At 55.2% G+C, this 18,432-nt stretch overlaps 1 protein-coding gene across 5 annotated transcripts in view; it reads right to left on the bottom strand.

Annotated features, from left to right (window-relative positions):
- Window positions 1-53: 53 nt before the first annotated feature.
- Window positions 54-18,432, bottom strand: part of MAPKBP1 (mitogen-activated protein kinase binding protein 1) — a 52,929-nt gene continuing 34,550 nt past the window's right edge. For 3 of the 5 annotated variants that reach the window (XM_077939148.1, XM_077939149.1, XM_077939150.1), the window contains 28 exons: window positions 16,452-16,514; window positions 16,163-16,220; window positions 15,290-15,460; window positions 14,764-14,901; window positions 14,316-14,498; window positions 13,635-13,795; window positions 12,690-12,879; window positions 12,024-12,170; window positions 11,630-11,805; window positions 10,753-10,844; window positions 10,369-10,494; window positions 9,955-10,025; window positions 9,678-9,799; window positions 9,327-9,402; window positions 9,108-9,219; window positions 8,830-8,893; window positions 8,447-8,581; window positions 8,025-8,158; window positions 7,764-7,819; window positions 6,336-6,572; window positions 5,642-5,807; window positions 5,269-5,427; window positions 4,957-5,154; window positions 4,702-4,786; window positions 4,159-4,442; window positions 3,320-3,934; window positions 2,812-2,897; window positions 54-2,177 (listed from right to left, as the gene is read on the bottom strand). In XM_077939148.1, the coding sequence (XP_077795274.1) occupies window positions 1,950-2,177; window positions 2,812-2,897; window positions 3,320-3,934; window positions 4,159-4,442; window positions 4,702-4,786; window positions 4,957-5,154; window positions 5,269-5,427; window positions 5,642-5,807; window positions 6,336-6,572; window positions 7,764-7,819; window positions 8,025-8,158; window positions 8,447-8,581; window positions 8,830-8,893; window positions 9,108-9,219; window positions 9,327-9,402; window positions 9,678-9,799; window positions 9,955-10,025; window positions 10,369-10,494; window positions 10,753-10,844; window positions 11,630-11,805; window positions 12,024-12,170; window positions 12,690-12,879; window positions 13,635-13,795; window positions 14,316-14,498; window positions 14,764-14,901; window positions 15,290-15,460; window positions 16,163-16,220; window positions 16,452-16,514 (4,333 nt within the window). In that variant the 3' untranslated portion in view covers window positions 54-1,949. Of the gene's footprint in view, window positions 2,178-2,811; window positions 2,898-3,319; window positions 3,935-4,158; window positions 4,443-4,701; window positions 4,787-4,956; window positions 5,155-5,268; window positions 5,428-5,640; window positions 5,808-6,335; window positions 6,573-7,763; window positions 7,820-8,024; window positions 8,159-8,446; window positions 8,582-8,829; window positions 8,894-9,107; window positions 9,220-9,326; window positions 9,403-9,677; window positions 9,800-9,954; window positions 10,026-10,368; window positions 10,495-10,752; window positions 10,845-11,629; window positions 11,806-12,023; window positions 12,171-12,689; window positions 12,880-13,634; window positions 13,796-14,315; window positions 14,499-14,763; window positions 14,902-15,289; window positions 15,461-16,162; window positions 16,221-16,451; window positions 16,515-18,432 lie in introns of all 5 variants that reach the window. The other 2 variants (XM_015142011.3, XM_077939151.1) reach the window with 1 other exon arrangement.

The raw sequence follows: 18,432 nt of genomic DNA, 5'->3' as shown, positions 1-18,432 counted from the left end.
AGCTCAAGCGCACTCAGGCTGATGTCTCGGAGCTGGGCACCCTTCGGAACCCATTTCTTTTTTTTTTTTTGAGATGGCGTCTCTCTTTGTCACCCAGGCTGGAGTGCAATGGCGCGATCTCGGCTCACTGCAACCTCCACCTCCAGGATTCAAGTGATTCTCCTGCCTCAGCCACCCAAGTAGCTGGGATTACAGGCGCATGCCACCAGGCCCAGCTAAGTTCTGCATTTTTAGTAGAGACAGGGTTTCACCATGTTGGCCAGGCTGTCTCTATCACCTGACCTCGTGATCTGCCGGCCTTGGCCTCCGAAAGTGCTGGGATTACAGGCCTGGGCCATCACACCTGGTCCAGAACCCATTTCTTTATAAGCTTCTGCCTACCGCACAGCAGCGCGGGTGAAGGGGCTCTTGTGGCCTGAAGCTGTGGTAAAGCTGCTCTGACTTACCTGGAGCAGAGGGGAGCAGCAAGGCCCACAGACACCTTTCCTCAACTCTTTAACAGCCTCACAACTTGGTCCCACTCTACCTCCTATGCTCCCCTATCTCCTTCCCCTCACACCTAATTACTGCCCTTTTACATTGTAACCTATCCCCTCACCTCTGCCACTTATCTGTCCCATCTACCACTTTTCTAGTGTCTCCTTTGGCCCTGGCACCTCCCTCCTCTCACAGCATCCAGCACACCCGTGGGTGCCCAGCACTGCCTTTGAGGAGGTTCCTTCTACCTAAACCAGGTGTCCTATGGGCCATCTCTTATCAGCCAGACTGTGGACACCAAGAATCCAGAATCTGGGTTCACTTAGTGTGCTGTGCCCCTTTTCTGCTCCCTGATATGTGTTCCACATAAGCCAGGGTGGTGAAGCTGAGGCAGGATGTGAGCAAACCAGGCACACAGCAGCCAGCCGGATACTCTAGCAACCAACACCCAACTGCATGCTGTGCAGGTAGCGGGGTGTGTGTGTGTGTGTGTGTGTGTGTGTGTGTGTGTACGTGTGTGCACATGCATGCGTGTGATCTCATCTGTGGCCGAGGTCCTCAGGAGGTGGGCCAGCGCCCTGTAAACGAAGGACGTTCCAACACAGGCTTCTGACTGAGCATCATTCAGGATGCAGGGAGAAGGTGGCCTCTGGGCTCCAGCAGCCGGCTGGGGTCCAAGGCTGGAGAACAGGGAAGAACAAGGGGCTGAGGAAAGGAGGCCAGAGCTTCATGTTTGCCCAGGTGAGGGCTTACTGTCCCGCAGCAACATCCCACAGCTGGCTAAAGTTCTGGCCAGGAGAGAAAGGGGTCACAGGGAAAGACAATGCTGGGCCCCTCTTGGAGGGAGAATAGGAGTGGAATGTGGGGGCTCAGGTCCTAATACCAATTCAAGTCTCCTGATGGCTGGGGACACCCTGGAGGGCCTGACGGCTCTGCCTTTCTGAGCTGCCAGGTATTAGGGAAAACCACCCTGCTCTGGCAGCCAGGGGAGTGCAGCTGGTGTGAGAGGGGAAGTGGAGGTAGAAGTGAAGGCCCACAGTTGGCTGAAGGGCCCTGAACACCACATCACCTCACCTCGACCCCAGAGTACCCTGTGTATGCTCCACCCCAGGGAGCTGATCCCTGCAGAAATTTCAAATGGCTTCTAAGAGAGGGCCAGCCCTTCCCAGATTCCGAGATGGGGCAAGCTGCCCTCCTACCTCTCACAGCACCAAGATGACAAAGACCCAAGACCTGTCCCTGCCACTGGAGGGGCTGTGGAGGCAGGAGTTCCAAGGAAGTGAGGCAACAGTCAGGGAAATAAATTAATAAATACAGGCGCCCTATGAGGAGCGGCTGGGAAGGCTGCTTTGCCTCTGAACACTGCTCCCTGCTTTCCAATCCAAACAGCCCCGTGGGTTTTGGTGAGTGGCAGAGGGGCTGCAGTTTGGAATCGCTGAGGCATTCATTCACTTGGGACAGGCTTCCGGAACTCAGAGTTTGCGTTCCATGCGCCGTTCCACGGCTCGAAGCAACAGTTCCGAGTATTGCTCCAGCAGGGCCTGTGTCTGCTCGGCTCCCACAGCCCCAGGGCTGCCGCCTGGGCTGGACGGCACTGCCCCAGCCAGGGCTTCCAGCTCCTGTCGCACTGAAGAGAAGGTGTCTCTGAGGAGCTGGGCGATCCGACTGTGCTCTGCTGAGGGCATCTTGCAGCCAGCCACCTGAAACAGGACCCCCAGAAGTGAGGTGGGGGAGCCTGTCAGCAGACATACAAAAGGGAGAGGCCCCACTTCGGTCCAGCCTGCCTCAGAAGAAGGGACTAGCTGGGAACCCTACCTGCCAAGATCAGCATGTATGGCCAGGGGACATGGGATGCGGCAGATTCTGGGGGTGACCCCCAAAGTGGATCCCATCGGATTGCAGAACCGTCTACATCTTACAAACAACTCCTTATGACAACTCTGGCAGAATCTGCTTTCTCTTTCAAAGTTTGGGCCTTCTTGGACTATCCCCTATGTCTAAGGGGGCCAAATCGTGGATATGAAAAAGGATGCCATTAATAATTACACTGGGACAACATAAACTGGGATTGTCCTGAGCCAACTAGGAGATGTGGTCTCTCCAGGCCTCACCTCCTGAGGGAAGTCTCCAGCTCTTAACCAGAAACGACCGCAGGTGCCTGGTTCAAGAGGCTAGCCTGGCCTCTACTCCCCTCACCTATGCTGCCCAAGATGCTCTTGAGTGTTCCACCCTGTCAGCAGAACAGCCTTAGTATGCCATTCTGGACATGGCTATCTGAAACACCCAGCACTACTGATGTGCTCACCCTCCTGCCGGGGGGCACCTAACACCCACCGAGTGGTAGAGCCGCACGGCCTGGCGCACGCTACCGCGGAGCTCTGCCACCAGCTGCTCACACTGCTCCAGGCTCACCGCTGGCTCTGAAAGAGACGGATATGGCTCAGTGAGACCCAACATGCAGCCCTTTCAGGCCTCCGCACCCAAGACACTCAGAGCAGGAGAGACCTAGCCCTCAGCATTGCACCCCCAACTTGCCCTCAGTCCCTTCCTCTTGCCTTCTCTTCCAATGGCCTCCCCAACACCACACAAACAAGGTCCAGAGGAGAGGGCCAGCCCCAAGTTCAGAAGCCACTGAATGGGCAAGTGGGTCAGAAGGAAATCATGAAGGTTAGCAGGAGGGTCTCACCATCAGGGGTGTGACTTATGGACCTGAGACGGGAGCAGAGAGGCCGAGAAACACCAGAAGCTGAACCCACAGAAATGAGATGGAGCCAGAGAGCGGCCAACAGAGACGGGAGAGAAAGGATGGGGCAGGAGATGAGAGCTGGGGAGCTGTGCACACCTGAGTCCTGGCTCAGGGCTGCCCCTGGCTTGGTGCATTCCATGGGGTTGGGAGTCTTCTCAGGGGGTGGGGGCGGCAAGTTTTCAGGGCCTCGGAGGAGGCTGCTGACTGGCAGTTGCTGGGCACAGGGGCTGCTGGGCCCAGGATGAGCCTGGCACTCTGTCCTAGGCTTGGCAGTGGTACCCTCCCCCAAACAGGCCCATCTCTCAGTTGTACTGTGAGCTTTTCCTAGGCCCAATGGGAAGCCAGGCTTTTCTGCCTCGCCAGGGGTCCGGCCTTTGGTGACAGGAGAGAATGCAGCCAGGGTAGGACGGTCAGGCAGTGGTTTAGGGATGTCCAGGACCAGGTGAGCCCGGCTGGGCAGGGCCAGCTTGCTGAGTGGTGAGACTCGGATGGGGGCAGGAGCTTGAGGTTCAGCCACCAGGCCCAGGTTCTCCCCAACAGAGATACTGCGGGATATCTTGGCCATGGAACTGGTGGTGGGGTTCTGATAGGAGTGAGGCCGAGACGGAGGGCCATCAGCTAGGGGCAGGGAGCCCAGACCATCCTGAGCTTCCATCTCCCGAGAGAGCAGTGGGCCTGGTGAAGGGGCCTGTAGACCAGCCTCATCTCTTTCTGCAAAGGAGACAGAGGTATACGCAGGTCAGGTGGCGAGGAAGGCATCCCAGATGCCAACGCCCAATCTCAAAGAGCTGCTGTTCCCCTCCACATGCCCATTAAGGGACACCCAGTGGCCAGCACAGTGACACATCAGGGCCACACCAGGCCCTCCCTCCTCCAGCATGTACATGTGTTCCACACACCCTACACCCCAGCCCTGAGCCCAGCAGGCTCCTCACCCTGTGGCACCAGACTGTGCACAGACTGGGCCTTCTGGAGTCCAGATAAGGGGCTGGCTGTGGCCACTCTCTTGGGAGCCCAGCTGCTGTCAGAGTTGAGACGGCATCGTGGCAACAGCACAGAGGCTGCCTGCTGGGGGCTGGGGTTGCCGGAGGACGGTTCTACCTCCGGGGGTGCTCCAGGGGGACTGGCACCATTGCCTCTCGGCTGCTCACCAGATGCCTGTGGCACCTGGGCTGGTCTCGACATCAGTGCCAGGCTTGAGGAGGATGGGGATGGTTCCCTATAGGGAGGAAATGTGAAAGAAGAAACAGAGAAGGCTCCACGCTCCTCCCTGCCAAAATGGCGAAAAACTGATAGCACCAGGGCACTAGGAGAGAAGGACAAGCACAAAGCCAGACAGGGCTGGGAAAAGGCCAAGTTAGCCCAAAACTGGGAGTGCTAAACACCCCAGGCATGGAGAGAGAACACTGGAGGAGAGGGCAGCAGCCCTGGGAGGCCAGGAGAGCTGGAGCTGCTGCTGGGGGGAGGGGCCTCTGTACCTGAGTGGGCGGGTCTGTACTTGCAACAGGTATCGTGAAGAGATGCTCCGAGACTCTGACCTCTCTGGCACCTGCACTGGGGCCCCTACCAGGGTCAGAGAAATCATGAATTGGGGCAGAAATCAAGCCCTTGACACAGATTTTGCCTCCCTGAGACCCCCAGCCACTGCCTATACCCTGGGACCCTCCTCTCAGGTAGGCAAGGAGGGGAGAAGGGCAAATTGCAGGCACTAAATGCTGGCCCTCTGACCACACCTGGAGCAGCTCCATTGGCCAGAGTCTCAAAGTGCTGTTTCAGAAACTGCTCCTGGTCTGGAGTCCGGGGGCTGCCCTCCTGCAGCCCATAGGGGCCCATGCCTCCCTCCTCTTCCTCCTCTTCTTCATCACCCTCAGCTGGCTCTTCAAGGTCTGAAGAGATGCCATCCACACTGAGGGGCTCCGTGCTCTCAGAGTCTGGGTGTGGGGAGGGGAGAGAGGCATTGCACTGCACCCATCTGTTGCCAGAGCCTCCCCACTCACCTCCAGGCCCCACCCACCATGACCCCTCCCTCCAGGCTGCAGCCTCACCTTCAGTGGGGTGCTCGGGGCTGGAAAGGCAGCTGCTGCTGTAGTCCACAGAGCAGGCACTGTCAGGGCTGTGCTTTTCTGAGCTCCTGCTGCCTGGGTACACTCTTCCCAGAGTTCCCCGGGCTGGAGCCTGCACCTGGAACTCACTGCCAGGATTCCAGCAGGGAGAAGAAAAGGCAGTGAGCAGAGGTGGGCAGCAGCCCTGCTGGACCCCTGCCTGTGATCAGGGTGAGGGATGAGGCAGTGGTGAGCTAGAAGGAAAGCCCTGAGTATCCTGGAGGCCAACCCTCCCTCAACTAAAGAACACTCACAGGGAGGGGAAGACGGGGGTGCTGCACAGCCCACGAGGTCTGGCCAGGGCAGGATCCTTACCTGGTATCCATGGTGGGGCTGTCACTCGGCTCCGGGTAGACAATACCATCTTCAACGGGTGCAGGTTCCAGATCTTGGGCAAAGACCCCTTCCTCTTGTGACAATAATCGGATAATACGGGGACAGGAACAGGGTTGGGAAGCCTGAGGCCGAGGGGACTTTTCATTCTGGGAACAGGCAAAGGGACGTTACCAGAGCAGCTGGCGTGAGAAGAGGTGGCGGATGAGGCAGTGGTAGCTGGTGGTTAAGCCCTGAGTATCCTGGGGGCCAACCCTCCCCGTGGAGAAGAGGTGGAGGTGAGTAAAGATGTGCTGTGCACTAATTCTAGGGGGAGCTGAAGGACAGACACCAAGAAGCCAGGCTGGGCTCCAGCTGCTGATGTGAGCTTCTGGATGAACTGTATTAGCACTCTGGGCCGCCAACCTCCAGCTACCACTTAATACCAAGAGTCCTCCAAGAAACCCAGCCCAGGACAAAGGCCACTTTTGCCTCTCTACCCCAACCCCTCCCCTGCCTACCCTGATGACCAAACCATACGGCCCAGCCAGCCTCATCCTGGCTTTGCAGTTCAGGTTACCCATGTGCCACAGGGGCAGAGCAAGCATAGCTGGACCAGTGCTCAGGTCCCAGCTGGTGGCAAAGGCTGCCTAAGGCCCCTTGGAGCTCTCTGGAGAGCTGGGAGAAAGCGGGCTCACCTGGCTAGTGAGTGAAGTTTCAAGGGCCTGCTGCCCATGCTTCCTGGGACCAGATGAGATGGTGGCCAGCGAGTCCTGGCTGGGGCCCCGTGGGCTTGGAGCCAGTGTTTCCAGCTGCCGTAGGTCCAGCATGGATCGAACGCTCAGCTCCACACCTGGCTGAGCCCAGCGCCCCCTTCTTCTGGGTCCTGGGTTGGCTGCAGGAGCTGGGTCCAGGAACCCCACGGACTCCTGTGCCTGGTGGGAGGCAGGGTGTGGGGGAGGAGTAACAACCACCACACAGTAAGATCAACAAATATCCACATATCCCTTAGTATGTGCCTGGCACACTACACATATTAGCTTACTTCATCCTCACAGCAACCTTTTGAAACAGGCACTAGTATAATCCTTGTTTTACAGATGAGGAGACTGAAGCGCAGGGGGCTTAAGTGACCAGGCCGCATCCCACAGGCAGGAAGTGGCCTGCAGGTTAGTCTGGCTCCAGAGTTCATGCTCTTAGCTGCACTCCACATCCTCGGGCACATGAACCTCTAGTCTCAGCCTTCACCTGGTATCATGGACGCCTCAGAGGTCTCTCAAAGTCTCCTGCTCTGAGGACGGCCCCACCAGCAACCACTTACGACCAAGAGTCCTCCAAGAAACCCAGCCCAGGGCAAAGGCCACTTCTGCCTGTCTACCCCAACCACTCCTTTTGCCTCTCTACCTCACTTTTGCCTCTCTACCCTAATCGCTCCAATGGCTGGGGGCCCCAAAGTCCCTTCACAGCACCAAGGACAAACCTATAGCCCAGGCCTGAGACCCCTGGACGGTCAGGATGCTCCAGAGACATCACAGCATCATCACTCTGTGAAACTGTTGCTGACAACGGAAGGTACTGGTGCTTGGGGACTTGCTCTGAACCTTGATCCCCCTCTGGCCGCCCCAGAGCAGTCACTCAGTTATGGGTCCCCTCATGGCCTTTTCCCTCTAACTATTCTGGAAGTTCTCTGCTTACCTCCTAACCGGGGTCTTTAGAACTACTGTTTCTCCAGATCTCCGCTCTTTGGATCCTTGATTTCCTGCACTTTAGTTCTATCTGGCTTAGAGGCCCTTTGTCCTCTCCACCTTGAGCTGTTCTCTGATGATATTTACTTCCAGGCACCAGGCAGCTGAATAAGTGCCACACCTCCCCAGGGCTGACTAACTCTGTGTTCCATCCACCTCATCTGGTCCACAAGAAGGAAATACCTGGGCTTTCTTCACCCCCGTACCCAGGACTGGCCCAGCTGCTTCAACTTCCCTGACAAGGCCTTCCTTGGATACAGGAGTGCAGCATGTGGGCAGACCCCATGCCCCAATACCCCTACCAGGCCCAGAAAGCCCCGTTCTCACACCTTCCTTTGCCTCCTCTAACCTTGGAAGAACATTTTAACAATGGCAACTCACCCGACTCATCTCCCAGTGAGACAGGCTTCGGGGCAAGGCAGGGCTGGGGACCGAGGCTAGACAGAAACAGGCAGTCAGGGCAGGTGTCTCCTGCCCACCCACCCCTGGAGCCCTGGCCCCATCAACCCATACCGTGTGTGGCCACAATGATGCCTCAGTTTCCTCAGCTCACACCGCTCTCACCCCAGAGTCCCAGAAAAACCATATCTAGCCATTATACCAACGAGGGACTATCTGCCCCCACACCCAACTGCCACGGACCCAGTGCTTTCTTGGTATTCTTGGCAAGGACGGGCAGTGCTGGAAGTTCTTCTTCAGTCCCCTCATCTTCTCCCTCCTTGTCACTGTCTGATGAGAGAGCAGGTCCAGGAGACAGCATCGATGGGGCCTGGTGCCTGAGTCCGAGACAAGGAAGGGCATGGGGATAGGAGACTCAACAGGGGGAGAGGAGGCTTAATGGGGGAAGAAGGAAGAGGAGACTCAACGGCGGGGAAGACAAGATTCAGTGCGGGGAGAGGAGACTCAACAGGGGGAAGAGGCTGACATCATGGATCCTTGTGTGAGAGGTAAGGTCTTGGGAGACAGAGTTGTGAACGGCAGGCCCAGAGCATGGAGGAAGTGCGGTAAGCTCCCAGCAAACCATCTGCACACCCACCCATCACTTGCCCACATTCTGTTCTCACCGGTTGGGTCCAGAAGCCCTTTGGGGAGAGGATGGTCCTTGCTGCTTGCCGCCCCGCTGACGCTGGCGCAGCTCGGCCAGACGCTGCCTCATGCTGATGGTCATCTCAGAGCTCAGGCGCCACACAAATATGCAGCTAGGGTAAAGCCACACAGTTGGCTGAAGCGGGGGTGGGCAGAACTCTGAAGGGGGCAGTGCCATTCGTTCCCCTTATCCATGGTTGGCAAGGAGACCAGAGCCACCCTCCACTTCAGCTCAGGCACAGCCAAGAGATATTCCTGTTAACCCCACTTCCCAGAGACATCACTAAAATGAAGAGAGGGGAGGGCAGGGTGCTGTGGCAGAGTAAGAATCTGCCTCTCAGGGAAGCTGGCTTCTGCTCACCTGTCCCCAGACACAGAGATGAGATGTTTGCAATCATTACTAAATTTCATGCCAGTGACAATCTCTGTGAAGAACAAAGAATACAGCCTATAAGCCACCTTAAATTCCCAACCAAGTCCTCTCCGTCCCAACAGTGGACACGGGGGTTGGCTGCAGGGTAGGGGTAGGTGGCTCTGTGGGTCCCAAGAAACTAACAGAAGAGTGAAGTTTCAGGGGTAGAACTCACTCAGGTTTACGCAGGTATCAGCTTCTACTCAGGTATTCAGGACTATACTCACCTGAGTGGCCAAACATGGTGGCCACACACTCGCCTGAGGAGAAGTCAAAAATGGAGAGATTCTTGTCGGAACAGCTGGTGGCAATGTAGATCCCTGAGGGGTCTGTCTGCACCTGAGGAGCAGGGTGTGCAGCTGGAGGACACGGGATGTACCAGTCCCTCCCATCCAGCACCACTCTGTCCCCGATCCCCTATCCGGTGCCCCCTCCTGGGTCCTTACCTTGATGAGTGTGCCATCCTCACCCTGTGACCCTTTAAACAGCTTCTTCTGCTTCCCGCTGCTGATGTTAAATATCCTGTAAGAAACACAGTCTCTTTCACGTGAGGAGGCAGTGAAGGTGGAACACGCCTGGGGGATGGAAGTGCCAGCTTTTGCTGCCAGTCTACACTCTCTGGGAGCTACCAGCAGCAGCAAACGGGCTACCACCTCTTGGGTGAGGCAAAGTATTGTAGGCTCAAGGGGGTACAAAGTCCTGTACAGAACGACAGATGTGGGAACTTAGCTGCACAGAGCTGACCCCCTAGGGCGATGAAGGAACGTGGGCAGAGAGTCGGAGGAGGGGACGCCCACCGAATATTTCGGTCCTGGCAGCCGATGGCCGTGTACTTCCAGCTGGGCTCCACATCCATGTCATAGAGCGTCGTCTTCCGCACCACGTGGTGTGTCCGTGTGAACTGCACTCCATCTCCAGACTGCAGGGGTGAAGCATGTGGACAGGCCCACACCCAAATGCCTCACCAGGCCCCAAGAGCCCTACTTGCGCCTCCCTTCACCTCTTGTAACCTTAGGCAGGGAATGGCAGACCCTGCCCTGCCCCGCCCCTCTCAGGAAAGCCCAGTGCCCTCACCTTCTGCGCAGTGCGGAAGTAGATGCTCTTGTCGGCTCCACAGCTGATCATGCGGACTTGCCCATCGCTGGCTATGAAGGAGGGAGGCCCAGCTGTTCCCACTGTTCTCACACATGGGAGCAGCCTGTCTCCCACCTTCCCTCCATGAGATCCCCCATCAAGCTACTCTACATGCCAGGGAAAACCAACTAAATTAAACCTGGAATTTCCTTTCTCCCTCTCCTCAGTCCAACCTGGTTGGCTCAAGTCCCTGCACTGAGAGTCTCTGGTCCACCTATCTTCCCAACCAGTTCCAGGCCTCCCAGCTGCTGTCCAACACTCCCCAACGACTGGCAGACCCTTCTCATGGAGATGGGAGGCAGATGGCAGCAGGGGTGAGTGTGGCAGGATGTGTCTCATTCACCCTGCCTGCACCTGCAAACTTGACAGCAGTGATGGAGGATGAGTGTTCGTCCAGTGTCTGCTGTAGGCTGTATTCCCGCCCGGCATCCAGCACGTGGATCAGCCGGTCCCGGCTCGCCGATGCTAGCAGTTTCAGACCTGGGGATGGAAGAACTCCATCAGCCCATGAGTGCCCTGAACAGCCCTTATCTGGGCCTGGCAAAGAGCCCCAAGGGAACTGAGCCCCATATCCCCAAGCCATGTGAACCACAGAGCAAGGACAGAACTGTCCTCCTCTAAACCAGCAAAGACACAATGATCCAAAGATTACCGACCCCACATCCAAGAGCCAGGACAAATATAAGTGGCACCGGCAGGACTGCAGGAGCCCTGTGCCATTCCGGGCATTCTCCTGACCTGTGTCTGGCTTAGAATACTCCAGGCACAGAATCTCAGAGTCATGGGCCTCCACCTTCAGCATTTCACTCAGGGACTGAAGTTCGTGCACCCTGCAAAGATGAGGAGAGGTGGGAAGAGGCGATGGCCAGGTCGCAGGAAGAAGGACTCACGCCCACTTCTACATTTTCTCCTCCTACCTTTTTCCTTTTTGTGAACTTTTAGGCTTAGAGAAAAGTTGCTGAAAGAACACAGCGCTTCCATATTTCCCTTACCCAGCTTTCCCTAATGTTAACATCTTACATAACAATAGTGTAATTATCAAAACTAGGAAATTTATGTTGGTATAATACTATTAATTAGAAAACTTATTCAAATTTCCCCAGTTTTCCTGCTATGTCCTTTTTCTTGACTCCAGATCCTATCCAGAATCCAAATTGCATTTAGTTACTTCTCCTTAGATTTCTGTGGTCTGCAACAGTTCTCCAGTCTTTCTTTACTTTTCATGATCTTGATGCTTTTCAAGAGTACTGATCAGTTACTCTGTGGTATGTACCTCAATTTGAGTTTGTTGGATGTTTTCTCACGCCTACATTGAGTTTATGCATTTTTGGTAAGAATACCACAACAATGTTGAAACATTGTCACATTCTTCCTAGTACATCCTATTACGGGCATCATGATGTTGACATGAGGATGTTGATATGAGGATGTTAGTGATATGTCCACTTGGGGAAGATGATTTCTGCTAGGTTTACTCATTGTAAAGTTACTACCTTTCCCTTGCAAATAAGTATCTTGTTGCCCAACCTTTTTGAGCCCAACCCTCCGTAAAGTTCTAAACACCTGACTCTGCACCACGAGCGGCAGTCAGTACCCACCCAGGGCCTGGCATTACCTAAGTGTGCCCATACGGTCCCCTGATGCTAGATGCTGTCCATTGGGGCTGACACACACCGAGCGGATGCCCACGCGGGGATCCATCAGGGACGCATCCGCTTTGTCTCCTCCAGGCAGCTCTGTGTCCAGCAGGGCCTGGGTGTTCCCATCCACATAGATGATTTTAATGAGGTCCTAGTGGAACAGGTTAGAAGAGGTAGATGAGGCAGGCCTGACCAGTACAGCTGTAAGGGGCAAGACAGCTGGGCAAAACAAACCCTTGGACCACAGAGCACAGCCAAATGAAGGCTGGAAAGCCAAGGCCTAGGGACCCGTTCCCAATAACAACGTGCAAAAGCTGTGAGGAGGGGGGCACTGAGGGTGAAGCAGGGCCCCACAGCCTCAGGGCTCACACTGCTGAGGATGTTTCGGTGGAGGGTGGAGCCATGCACCCCGGAGCTCTCTGTATTCCATAGGCGGATGGTGTTGTCTGAGGAGCAGGTAATGAAGGAACTAGGGGGCAGGCAGGCCTGGTTACTGTCCTTCACCTCGGGGTAGACCTGAAGGGGCCGAGGGAACACAATCAGACCTCCATTTGGGAGCAGTCCTCTGCCTACCCAAGGAGATGAAAGGGAATGGGACGAAAGAGGGAATGGTGGCCAGGACTTAGTCCAGTGCCTGTCACAGGCCATACATAGCTAGTATAGACTCTTCATTATGACCAAGGGGAAGCACCCACTATAAATCAGGCACTCTTCTATGCCTCCCACTTACATGATTTCATTGTATTCTTAGAACAATTAGGTGAAGCAAGTACACTATTTTACAGTTGAGGAAACTGAGGCTTGGTCAAATTCAATAACTTGTTCAAGATCACCGAGGCAAAACTAAAGATGGGGCACACTGGGGAAGCCTGTAACATTCAAATTCAGTCCCCGGGATCTATCCCAGGGAATTCACTGGAGAAACAGGGAGGCAGCAGGAATCTAAGATTATACTTGGGGATCCCTACTTTCTGTCCTCAAAATGGTATCCCAGCCAACCTGGCCAGTCTCCAGCCAGCCAGCCAGCCCACATACCTCCACACTCCAGACGCAGGAAGAATGATACAGAGCCGAGTACACCTTGCCCACTTTCTTGGGGTCCCTCACATCCCAAACATAAATGCTATGATCGTTGTACACACAAGACAGCCACTGATTAGTAGGATCAAAGGTCAAGGCAATGGTGTCTGGATACCTGGCATTGGCCACTCCAGAGAAGAGGCGACTGTAGGGAGAGGACAGGGCACACTAGTGAGACTGAAGGGACTGAAAAGAGAAGCCAATCCACAATGGAAGGAGCAGTGCGTGAGGAGCCCTTCCCGGACCTGCAGGTTTGGAAGTAGTTGCTTGAGAGAAGAAAGGAGCCCCTACTAGCCATTAGCAGGAACCTGACCCGGCACTAGCTGCTGGGCCATGGTGTTCGGATGAACAGTTTCACAGAACACCAACGTTAGACAGGTAATTCTATGGCTGTGATGGGGCAAAACAAAACCAAGACTACTCTGTGCACAGATAAAAACAAGATCACCACACAAACCACGACAATGACCGAACACCGCCTTTCCCATCTACATGACTGCTGGCGGCTTCTTGACCAAATACAGCTTTAGCCCCATACCTTTCCTTCACCTCTTAGATAAATTAACAAGATGTGCCACTGTAGAATTGCCCCTAGTTCCTGACAGCATCCAACCAGAATACTTCAATCCCTTGAACTACTCCTAAAATCACCCAACGCAAGCCCAAATCCCATATGCCCCTTCTAACACCCACTTACTGAGACTCTCCACAGTTCTCCACAGGGTGGGGTCTCCTTGGTTGCAACAAGTACCAATAAACCCAAATTCTTCTGTCTAAAGAGGTGTTCCCAGTAATCTCTGGGGCATCAGTACACTCTTCGCCTGCTCCCTGAGGCACTGACAAGAAAGACTGGGCAGGGGTAAGGCTACGAATGGAGGAAGGGGGGCCCACATAGCTCACCTGGCCTCAGTGATGCTGGCAATGTCTGTCCCCAGAGCATGGGGTCGGGGCAAGGTGCTAAGGAAGTGCAGGTTAGAGGGGTTGAAAAGGCGCACGGTGCCATCAGCACAGCCACAGAAGATGTAGTCTTGGCTCACAGAGATGCAGTGGGCCACTGTGGTCTGTGGGCAGAGTGGCTCAGCTCAGCAAGGCCACCTGCCCACTCAGTCTTCTCTCCTCCCCGCCCATCAACAGCCACCTGCCAAGAGGAGGGACCGGCCAAGGCAGGGGCAAGGGAAAAGCTGCCCAGCTGCTCTATTCTGAGCCCTCAGCCCTGTCCAGCCAGGGGATAGGAATCGAGGATTCTTCTAGGCACCAGAGGATCCAGTAAGAAAAGCCCAGTGAAGAGAAAGAAACAGCATGAGAAAGAGAGGAGGGTGCAGGCACCACTTACTGTGAAGCTGTCTGTGTTCTGAGCAGAAGAGGAAAGCAGGGGAAAGAGAGACAGAAAGAGCAGAGAGGAGGCAGTTACACAGATCACCAAGGGCTGGAACTGGGCCAAGCTCTAGCTCCCCCAAGCTTCATTCTCCTGGGATCTCCCGTATGCATGAGGGCCCAGCCCCTAGTCTGAAGCCCTGGGCACTAGTTCTCCCCTAAGCTGAGACATGGGTAGACCCTACCCCTGGGGACGGAGGTACTTACCCTCAGCTCCACCCACTTGTCCAAAAGCCTTCGATCACTGAACTCGCACAGCAGCCCCGAGGACGTGATGCAGAAGGTGCTGTCCGCCTTCTTCCCTCTGCCACAGGCCACATCAGTGAATAGGTTGTTCCGCAGCTCTCCCAGCAGCCCTGAGCGGCCCAGCAGGGGCACAGTGGCATTCACCTGTGGAGGTACACCACTGTTACCCCCCTATCCACCCCAGAGCCTGCCCCTGGAAACCAGGCCCTAGGAGAGGACAGGGGATGCCTCCAGCACCCCCTTGCTCTTTGGGCCTACTCCTCAGCCCAGACAGCATCTGGCTCATCCAAAACTTCTGCATGACTGCTGGGAATGCAGAGAGAGGCCCAAGTCGGCCAGAGTCTCCCGGGGTGGGCTGGGCAGGCCCTGGCCGGGGACTTGGTGGCTACTCGCAGCTTTAGCACCTCACCTTTGAGGTCTTGCTGTCATCGAGATACCAGAATTTGATGTGCCGGTTGCCTGCAGTGACAAAGTAGCTGCAATCCTCAGAGAAGGACACTGCTGTCACCCGACTGGACACCTTGTTGGAGGCCACCACAACGTTTTTCTAGAGGGGATGCCAAAGGAAGAATCAAGGCCCTGTCTCTTAGAGCTAAGAAGACAGTGACTCAGAGAATGGAGGAGAATTCGAATTTGTACTTGAAAAAGCGTTTCTTTCCAGAATTTACTGGCCAGAAAAAGAGGGGTGGGGAAATAATCCCTTTCTAGAGGAGCTGAAAAGATTCATTTCCTGCAGAAGTCCTTGAAGGCATAAAGTTAGCTCCTTCCACCAACATGCTTGGCCACATGGTTGCTCTTTTCTGCTTCAAATAACTTTCCAGAATGAGAATGGTTCAGTGGGGTGGAGTGGAGCCATGCAGGCCAGCAGTCTCTTGCCTCCTCAGCTGACACTTGACCCCTGTGAGGCTGCCAGGCCATCCCACCCAGCCACTCACCTTCCAGGCCCACACGTTGACGATCATGTCATGCTGGTAGCCCACAGAGACGATGTACTTGGCGCTAGGAGAGAAAGCCACACAAGCCACACCATACTTGTGCTCCTGCAGCTCGGCCACCTGGCTGCACTCTGCCACGTCCCAAACCCGCACGGCGGGCATGTGCCCACTCTGCAAGGAGGCAAGAACTGGAAGTGAGTTCTTGAGTTCTCCACAGGCATACAGCCCCCGTTTGTTTTCCAGAGTGGGGCCCTCGCCTCCTCAGTCACTGGATACCATCATTCTCCCGGCCAAAAGTCAGGGCAGGGTACAGAGGAAATATGGTAAAGATCTGAGAGCAACAGTGATTATCAGGGAGAAAGTGGCCCTGGAGTTTAGTCAGCATCTCTGGGTGCCCGTCTGTACTTCTAGTTATTCAAGGCTCCCTGAATGGTTCTGATGGGCAGCCAGCATTGAGAGCCACTACCACTCAGGTCTATTTGCTGCCGGGACAGAGGCGTTCCTCCTGAGCCCAGCAGGGGGCCCCCGGGGGTAAGGAATAGTTAAGGCAGTGGTTCCCAAAGCACCCTTCCCTGACCAGCAGCATCAGTACTATCTTGGAATTTCTTACAAATGCACATTTCGGAGCCCCATCCCAGACCTACAGAAGCAGAAACTCTGAGGACCAGCCTAGCGATGTGTGCTTTCACAAGCCCTCCAAGTGATTCTGATGTACACTAAAGCTTGAGAACCACTGTTTTAAGGTAGAGCGAAAACCAGGATTTGGTGTCTGTTTCAGAAGCCAAAGTGAGAGCAGGCCTAGGACCGCAGCTCTCTGCTGAGGCCAGGACACCTGCCCTCTTTACAGTACTGCCAGCCCTCTTCCTCACTCACCTCTCCAGTGACCAAGTACTTGCCATCAGGGGAGAAGGCAAGGGCAGTGATGGTTTTCCTGCAAGAGATGGGGCAGGCTCAGAGGGGCACTGGCATCCTGGCCTAAGCCTAGCCCACTCCCAGCCTCTCAAAAGGTGAGACCAGCAGACACCAATGGCACATGTGGCACTTCCGCATCTGACCTTATGCTCCAACCAGGTCCCAGCCCCCAGAGCCACAGAAACTCCAGATAGTGCCCTTCTCATAGCTCCCAGAAGGAAGAGGAATCCTGGGGACCCGGCCCATTTACCTGGAACTGTTGAGGATGTGGTGCTGTTTGTGCTTCCGGGGATTGAACAACACAACCACACACCTGAGGGGATGAGCAGACAACAGGCTCAGCACCAAACCACAGCTCCCCCAGGAGCCCTCCAGGCCACCCAGGACTTCCAGTCACCCAGCAGAGGGAGCTGGGTAGAGACAGCACAAGGGCTCCACTGCTTTTTTTTTTTTTTTTTTGAGACAGGGTCTCACTCTGTCACCCCAGCGGGAGTGCAGTGGTGCAAACATGGCTCAGTGCAGCCTCAACTTCCCAGGCTCAAGCAATCCTCCCACCTTAGCCTCCCTAGTAGCTGGAACCACAAGCATGTGCCACCATGCCAGCTAATCTTTGTTTTTTTTTTGTAGACACAGGATCTTGCCACATTGCCCAGGCTGGTCTCAAACTCTTGAGCTCAAGTGATCTACCTCCCAAAGCGCTGGGATTACAGGCATGAGCCACCTCGCCCAGCCTCCACTGCTTTCTCCTGGCAACCTGTTCTTGCTCCTTTTCCCCACCAAGAGGGCCTATCTCTGTAGCCCCATGAGAGTCATAAGGACTCCCTGGAAGCCTGTCCCTGAACCAGGCCCCTAAATACCAGCTCTATCTCTGGCCATACCCACAAATGGCTGGCAGGGACACAGGCCATCCCGCAGCCCTTCCATATACCCCAGGAAGGGGTGTAGGAGGGGAGAAGAAATGTGATTTGGACAAAGCAGGCCTCAGGTGCACAGCCCGTTCACAGGCTTGGGGTCACACGTGTATCAAGCATGTGTGCCTGAAGATGTAAGGTCTCTCACATGTGCACCCACGTGTGTACTTGGCAAGAGCTGGCCCCCCACACCCTGTATGTGTTGAATGAGGAACGAAGTGGGAGGCCAGGCAGGGGCCACATAGCAGAAAGTCTCAGTAAGATGGGGTAGAGGGATAGAGATAGCCTGAGAAGGCCTGGGAAAGCCCTACAGTGCCACGGAGGTCCCAAGCCCCACCCTGAGAATCCCTGGCCCCAAAAAACCTGAGAAGAGCCCCCCGACTGCCAGAAGCAGACAATCAGGGACTCTGCCTGCCTCACAGAGAAGGGGGGGGCAACCTCTCCCGCCAGGCAGCAAGGCTGCTGGATGGAATCAGGTCCTGCCTTTCCAGAGGCAGCTCTGGAGACGGAAGCTGGGTAGTAGGAATCAGGGGCAAGAAGCCAAAGGCCAACAGCCAGGCAGCTTCTCTTCAGGCTTCTTGGCTGTCAGCAGGCCCTGGCCCGTTGCCCCTTCTGCCTCAACTCTTCGTTAACACTGGAACTAGCAAACAAGAGCAAGCCTGGAGGCTGCGAACAGGAAAGGCAGGGAGGAGAGAAAGAGCAGACAGCTACTACCCCCAGGCCTAACTTTCCCTAGTAGGACCCCATTGCAGCCCCCGTATCTGAATGCCACTACTGGCTGGAAGCTTGAAGGGAGGTAGGTGCAAGTTGCTAGTGAGTGCTAAGCATCTTGGGCTCAATAAACCACTTCAATATGCAAATTTGGGGACACTGGGACCTCCGATGTGACCAGATATGCCCAGAACTGCCAGGCTGACCAACAGCTGTGAAATTCCTGAGTCGCTTTTCTCCTCTAACCCCTCAACTCTTCCTGTTTTTTTTTTTTTTTTCTCCTTCTTTCTCCATTTCCTACTCTTTCCTTGTTCCTGTTTCCTTTTTCCGTTTTTTTGAGACCAGGTCTCACTATGTTGCCCAAGCTGGTCTTGAACTCCTGGACTCAAGTAATCCTGCTGCCTCATCCTCCCAAGTAGTTGGGATTACAGGCTCATGCCACCCTGCTTAGCCCTTCCTTCTTTTCTTTCTTTTTTTTTTCTTTTTGGAGGCAGGGTCTTGCTCTGTCACCCAGGCTGGAGTGCAGTGGCACCATGGCACCATCACAGCTCCCTGCAGCCTCGACCTCCTGGACAAGCAATCCTCCCACCTCAGCCTCCCAAGTAGCTG

This window comes from Macaca mulatta, chromosome 7 (genome assembly GCF_049350105.2).
Source record: "Macaca mulatta isolate MMU2019108-1 chromosome 7, T2T-MMU8v2.0, whole genome shotgun sequence".
NCBI lineage: Eukaryota > Metazoa > Chordata > Mammalia > Primates > Cercopithecidae > Macaca > Macaca mulatta.
The sequence above is the reverse complement of the archived record's forward strand: the minus strand, read 5'-3'. Positions and strand labels throughout refer to the sequence as shown.